Consider the following 7,163-nt stretch of genomic DNA (forward strand, 5'->3'; position numbering starts at 1 on the left):
ATATCCAGTTCCAAGGATCAGCTGCGTATTTCAGTGGTTCAAGAAATGTCAAGTTTCACTTGGAAACGTTGCTAGTAAAACCGTCTCTTATGTGGTTCTAGCCTCAGTCGGTGAAGCCGAGGTTTATACAGCGTTAAGTGGCCCTCAGTAAGACCACAAAGCTGGCGGGCAGTGAATTGCAAAGCGCTGGGCGAAAACACGGCAGCTGGTGCCAGGAAAGTTGCGCTGCAGCAGCAGGGAAGGTTCCACTCGGTCGGGAGGGAAATGGAAGGGAAAAATCAGGAGTAAAATTCGGGACGAGATCTTTCCACCTGTTGTAGTCATTAGATTCTTTTATTTTCTGCAAACTGGAACTTTTATTCTGGTTAACTGTGTGCAGACAGGGCCTTGAAGGCCGGCAAGAAACAAAACGCTGGTTATTCATGTTGGAAAGAAAGGATTTGGGGGAGCACAACTTGGGGGTCCTTAATTTATATCTTTGTTGGATTTGCGTAGCCGCATTTCCACCGGACCTGCGCGCCCCTCTCTCTCTCTCTCTCTCTCGTGGGCTGCATAAAAGCCGCAGCACGGAATTTGTTAAAAAAACCGCAAATCCCTGGAAAAGCTGCCTCGTTTAAATTGCTCCGTGAAACAGAGCTGTGCACAGCCTGATTGGATTTTAATTAATTGTTTGAGGAAGGAGAAGCCCTCAGACAGGTTATAGCCGCTTGTCACTTTCTGCAGCTTCGCCCAGGTTACTGACACTATCAAAACATATCGTTGCCAGCGCTGTTTTACAGTGCTCCCCCCAAATCACAAATCTGGCCCGAACTGCCTCGTGCCCGCCGCGTCTCTTGCTCCTTCTGCCTCCTCCGACGCCTTGCTCGTCAGCCTGGGCACCGGCAATGACAAACTGCTCCTCGGTCAGAGCGGGACAAGCTCCGCAGGGGAAGCTCCCGGGCGAGCCGGGGGGTGACCTGCCCCCGGGGCTGGCCCCGGCCTCCGGTTACAGCTCAGCTGGGAGGGGGAGAGCCGGGCGGCGGTTTTAAACGACGAGGGAAAAACAAAACAAAAGAAAAAACAACCTCTGCAGGAGAGGATAGAGAGCGACTGTAGGCCGGCTGGGGGCAGAGCCCCTGCTTACCTTGGCCCAACCTCTATAGCCTCAGAGATAACGGCAGTGCCTCCCCTCCCCGCAGGATCGGCCCTGGGGGGGCAATTTCCTCTCTCCGCGGCGAGGAAAGGGGGCTATACCGGAGGAAGAGCGTCTCCTCATCCTGTGCAGCACCGCTGGGAACGGCGGCGCTATTCCCAAGGGCGCACACTGGCATGGAGACATCCCCACCTGTGCCCCTCCACCCCCAAACCCCCGGCTTTGGCTCCGCGCGCCGCCGGGCCGCGGGCCAGCGCGCAGCGCTGCGCAGGGGCGCCGGGCAGCGCGGAGAGGCGCCGCCCCCGGCGCAGGGCTCAGCCGGGCCCGACCCCCTCCTCAGCACCCCCACTCCTCCCCTCCGCCCGGCAGATGGTTTGCTCCGCGGACACCCGATATATAGCGCTGTCAAGGGGCGCATCCCCCCTGCGCGCCCCCCCGCGCCCCCGCGCCGGCACGGACTCTCCGCGGCGGGGCCGCTGCGGGCTGGGCCGCCTGGCCGGCGCGCCGCTGCCGTCCGCCCCCTCCTGCCTGCCTCCCTGCCCGCCTCCCTGCCTCCCCCCCGGGGCCATGTCCACGGGCTCCGGGAGCGAGGCGGAGGAGCTGCCCGACATGGACCTGCGGGGGCTGCAGCTGGACTACCCGCCGCCGCCGGCCAAGCGCCAGCCGCGCGGCGAGCTCTACCCCTCGGGGGACAACTCCTCGGCGGCGGAGGAGGAGGAGGAGGAGGAAGAGGAGGAGGAGGAGGAGGAGGACGGCGAGGGCAGCTGCGCGGCGGGGCCGGCGGGCAGCGGCTGCAAGAGGAAGCGGGCGCGGGGCGGCGGCCCCGGGGGCAAGAAGGCGCCGTCGGGGCCGCGGGGGCCGCCGCCCGAGGGCAAGCAGTCGCAGCGCAACGCGGCCAACGCGCGGGAGCGGGCGCGGATGCGGGTGCTGAGCAAGGCGTTCTCGCGGCTGAAGACGAGCCTGCCCTGGGTGCCGCCCGACACCAAGCTCTCCAAGCTGGACACGCTCCGCCTGGCGTCCAGCTACATCGCCCACCTCCGGCAGCTGCTGCAAGAGGACCGCTACGAGAACGGCTACGTGCACCCCGTCAACCTGGTACGGGGCCCGCGCAGCGGCGCGCAGGGGGGCGCGGAGCCGGCGGGGGTGGAGCGGGCTGCGCGCCGCGCCGCGCTGCGCTCCGGGCCGGGCCGGGCCTGGTCTGCCTCCCCCGGGCCCCGCGGAGCCGTGCTCCCCGTCGAAGAAATCGCAGGGCGGCGCCCACTGCTTCGTAAATCCGCAGCAGTCCTCGCCCCCCCGGGTCTGAGCGAGAGCCCGTCTGGGCCTGAGGTGATGGGTGGGGGGTTGCTGTGGGCAGGCGGGAGTAGGGAACCCTGAGCAAATAAATCCCTCGGATATTAGGCGAGTTAAGTGGCCGACAAAGAAGTTACCTGCTCTGCAGGCTGCTCTGGAGCACGAGCAAAAGTCACTCGTTCATCAGTAGGCAACTAGAAGCCTGCTGTGTGCCACGGGTAAAAAGAAAGTTGCTTATACAGTGCAGATTGCTTCTGAGTAGTTTGTAGGCCCTTTCTTCATAAAATTATGCAAGCAATCGCAAAGCAAGATAAACGTTGTGTACTTTATGAGAACAATTTATTGCTGACCATAGCAGAGCATTTAATTATAATAAAAATGTAATGAAAATATTTGTTAGAGGAACTCAGCTCTCTGTGCTTCCCACAGGGACTAAAACACGATGACGTGTTTGCAAATGAACCAGACTCAGACATCTATCAGTAATAAAGCTCCAGTTTCATACGAGGCTAAACTTTCTTTCTAATACAAAATACCTTTTTTGCTTACAGACTTGGCCGTTTGTGGTTTCAGGAAGACCTGACTCTGACACCAAAGAAGTTTCTACTGCCAGCAGATTATGTGGAACTACCGCTTAGTCAAAGTAAATAGCTTTTTTGTTGTTGGTCATTTTTTGATGGGCCGGATATTTTTAAGAGCTGTGATTTATGAGCTCAAGACTAGAAGATGGTCACAAAAAACCATCTCTAACAAACAGTGTTAAATCTGTGTACCCCATAAGTTCTTTCCCTTAGAATTCCAAGGGAAGTATATTTAAAGCTTAAAAGAAGGGAGGCGGTGGAGAGGAGTGTTTCTATGAACTGGCTGCAGCAGCTGAAGTCTGAGATTTGGAAAGGCCTTTTTTGGCTTCATCACTCTTATCACTGCCTAAGGACCTGTTGTTCTGAGGCTATTAAACTAATGGAGGAGGATTATAATGATATAAAATTAACAGCATGGACCAAAACACAACTCTACAAACTAACCCAAACAGTGTTATTTGTATTCTAAAGCAAAGCAGTATTTTAGAGTAGCTTTGAAACTCAGATAGATTTATAATATATTTTGATGGCTTTTGTGTTCATGGATCTGGTTTGCTGCAACTATGCAATAAGTACAGTCATATTTTTTTTTTATCCTTTTAACCAGGGTTTTCTTAAAGACATGTAAGTAGCTAAGTTCTACATTTAAGCTATCATCCACTGGAATTAGACTAATGCCCTTGTTCGTCTTGAAGCACCATGGGCAAGAGTGTGTGAATGTCCCCAGAAACATGGCAGAGTTTCTGTGCCTTAATCTGGAGGAAGAATTCTGCATAAAAAGGCTGCATATGTTGTAAAGAATGGCCTCATATGATGTTGCAAAAGAGCAACAATTCACAACGTTTTAAATATTATTCCTGTACTGTTAGGCTTATCTATAAAACAGGTTCACCTTCAAATGCATTCTAGTGACATTTCTTCACTAATTCAAATGCTGTAATGAAAGAGAATGCCATCAAATAAGTTGCAAATGTAAATAACTCTATTTTTTTATAAATGACATTAAAAGCTTTCTTACAATGACTTCCTGGTGCTGTGATAGTGTGTGGCTGCATCAATGCAGGAACATCTTTGTAATGCAGATTCTTGAAACCCAGTTTTCCAAACACACTCATAAGAGCAGATATATCTCCAGTAACAAAGTCAGATAACAACACTCTCACCCCAAATAATTCATGTATGGTACAGCACTGTATCCCTTATAGGATAAAATACATTTTAGAAATTTATAGAATTCATTGTCACAATCTTTTCTGCGGATGAGGAAAATAAATGTAGATTAAGAAACAGATGCCATTAATTCGTTCTGCTTCATAGCAGAAAAGACAGTGTGTAATAGCTCCTTTTGCTGTTCTGTGTTATTCTACCTTTCTATCTGTAGTCTGTTTTGCTTTTATTTGTATTTGTGCAATGGGAAAATCAGCTGAGTTTTCCCTGTTGGAAGCAGACTTTTCCTCTTTAAAGATTAAAACTCCTGACAAAAACTCTTTTTTTTTTTTCTCAAAATAATTTCTCAGAGGCTAACTAACAGTGGGGGTGAGGACTGAATTGTTTTAGAGAAGAAAAAGCCTCTTCTTCATTTAAGCTGCCAGGAGGAAGAAGCATTTGCTCAACTAGAACTAGCTTAACCTGGTTTCTTGTTAGGCCACCTACATCGCTATACCGAAGTGGGTTTCTATTTTCAAATACTGTATACAAACCTAAGACCGGCCCTTAGCTGTATATTGTAAAGAGAAGAACAGAGGAAAATTGCTTTCCTCCCTGTGAAGGGGAAAATAGTTCATAGCCACTGCAAAATAAACTTAGGGTTCAGTCCAGGATTTGCTGAAATTATTATTTTCTGTGATCTGAAGGGAAGAGAATATAGTCTAGTTCATCTTCCATTTTTTTCTAGGAAAAGGCTGTAAAGAAAGGAGGCTATCCTAATTTGTATTTGCATAACTGAGGTGGGAATCCCAATTGATTGTCTCTAGAAAGCTACATAAAGAGAAAAGAACATAAACTCGATCAAAAGGGAAGGACCTTTAGGAAGGAATGAGAAAACTCATCTGATGTTTATCATTTGCAGCACTAGAGAAAAGATTATTCAGCAATTTAACTGAGGTACCACTTGACATAATCTTCGTTGTGATACTTGGCTGTTTTTGGCCTTGGTCCCAGCTGTAATTGGTTAATGACTTCAGGAGATTGGAAAAACAAGGAAGGCATGGAGAACTTTAAATGGTATAGAAAGGTCCATGTGAAATGATGGAAAAAAATGTTCAGGGTAAATTCCCCAATACAAAGTAGTTACATTAAGTAAATACAGTAGGTCAAATTTGGGGATGAGGAGTGTGACATGAAGAAAAATGCACCATTGCTGCCATTACGGAGTACACCATACTACATGCTCTCAAATACACTTTCTTTTTTTTCTGCTGGCCATGCAATATATAAAAAATACCTTCTTCATAAAATAATGAATGCAGTTATTGTGTCTGTTGCCATAACAGCTACATCCATATGGTGGCTGCACCCCAATAGACTATCAGTAGTTTTGAAATAGAAGTGCATAATGGTCACAGCTGAGATTTCAGGGCAAAACCTGGAGAGAAAAGTACCGCTTTTAGATGGTAGATGCTATGTAAGACTGAATTATTTGTTTTAAACATATCTATATGCAGATACACATATTAGTATATGTTTTAACTTAATATGGTAATTAAATGTTTGGATTTTTCTAACAAGGATGGATTCTGACATTTACAATAATTTAATTTTAATCCTTCCATTCATAAATATTATTTTGTAAAAAGTAAAATAATCTTTCTTTTTGTCTTGCAGTAAGAGGTATTATGTGATTAGGAAAAAGTTGAGATGAGTGAAGAGGCTCCTTGTGGGTTTGTCTTGAAACTAAGCTTGCTGTCTTGTTCAGGGAAATGCCAAGCAGGCTGTTTGTTCTGGGGTTCCTCATCTATAAAGACACATATACCGGCAGGCAATTTTGAATCCATTTTTTTAACTTGTGCACAGATGAAATTCAGATTTGGGCTTTATATGAATGAGGTGACCAAAACATTCTAAAATATTATTTTAAAGCACTAATAGATTCCACAAGAAGACAGTGGTTTTGGACTTTTTTTATTAATTTTTTGCCAACCTGATAGAGTGAATTTTATTTCATTTGGAACGTCTGAATGTTCCATTAAACTGGATGCGAGCTATAAAGCTGGGAGAAGGGGAGACTTAAAATGAAAAACTACCTATGTTCTTACAGTCCACAAACATAGCAGGTAAGAAATACACACATTTTAATTATATTTAACAACTCCATCCTCAGTGATTTGTTTGTTACATTAACAATATCTTTGTTCCTTGGCACAAGGTAAAAGGTGAACATCTCTTGATTCCATAAAGGTGTACAAATCTTGCTAAAACTGTTTTGAAAATAAATTGTCAAATCATACGTAATCCATATTCAGCTGAGACCTCCGTAATGTGAAATCTTAAAGGCAGAATACCTGCACTGACTTTTCTGGCAGATAGTCCACATATAAGGAGGAATGTTTGTCTCCAAGAAATATTTTTATGACTTTAGACTTATATAAATGTTGTGTGAAACTTTGCTTTGTCTCCATTTTATGAGGGACTCTGACAGAGCAGATCACTAGCAAGAGACCTCATGTCTCCATCATGAAATCATTCCTTCCCAATACGTGTGTTTGCTTACACAAGGAAAACACATCTCTGTTATTGCAAACGTTAATAATTTTGATCTGAGCAAAAGAAATCCAGTTTGCATTTAAGAAATACCTAAGCCATACCTTTCCCATTTAGTAACGTCATATACAGACTATTTTAAAAACTCTTAGATGCGCTGTAGATTCTAAATAAAAATTATATTTTATCAGTTAAAGTAAAGCTGCCCATGTTAGAAGTACACTTGCCATAGGGGTCTCTCAGGCAAAAAAGAGAGTAGAAGAAATTGATTTAAGATCTGAATAACTATCTGAAAGTTACTCAGACTCTCTTCTTTGATTACAGAATGACCCTGAGGTGGAAATTTGCTTAATTTAGTTAAAATATCTAATGTTTTGGTTAAATAATGTAGCCTGGATTTATCCCACCTCAATTAAATGACTAAACTTTGTATGAGCCAAGTGAGATAAAAAAGAGGAAGA

At 46.0% G+C, this 7,163-nt stretch overlaps 1 protein-coding gene across 1 annotated transcript; it reads left to right on the forward strand.

The window, feature by feature from the left end:
* The first annotated feature begins 1,680 nt into the window (after nt 1–1,680).
* MSC (musculin) lies at nt 1,681–4,026 on the forward strand. Its single transcript, XM_068932521.1, has 2 exons — nt 1,681–2,227; nt 2,974–4,026. The coding sequence occupies exons 1-2, from the start codon at nt 1,700–1,702 to the stop codon at nt 3,058–3,060; spliced, it is 615 nt and encodes a 204-aa protein (XP_068788622.1). The 5' UTR covers nt 1,681–1,699; the 3' UTR covers nt 3,061–4,026.
* Nucleotides 4,027–7,163: the final 3,137 nt, after the last annotated feature.

The sequence above is a fragment of the Struthio camelus genome, chromosome 2 (assembly GCF_040807025.1).
Source record: "Struthio camelus isolate bStrCam1 chromosome 2, bStrCam1.hap1, whole genome shotgun sequence".
Taxonomy (NCBI): Eukaryota; Metazoa; Chordata; class Aves; order Struthioniformes; family Struthionidae; genus Struthio; species Struthio camelus.

What these genes read in the sequence shown, in the direction of transcription:
- MSC (XM_068932521.1), top strand. Translation starts at nt 1,700, where the DNA reads ATGTCCACGGGCTCCGGGAGCGAGGCGGAGGAGCTGCCCGACATGGAC. An exon ending in ACGTGCACCCCGTCAACCTG is followed by an intron (nt 2,228 to 2,973) that starts GTACGGGGCCCG and finishes TTTTGCTTACAG; the next exon opens with ACTTGGCCGTTTGTGGTTTC.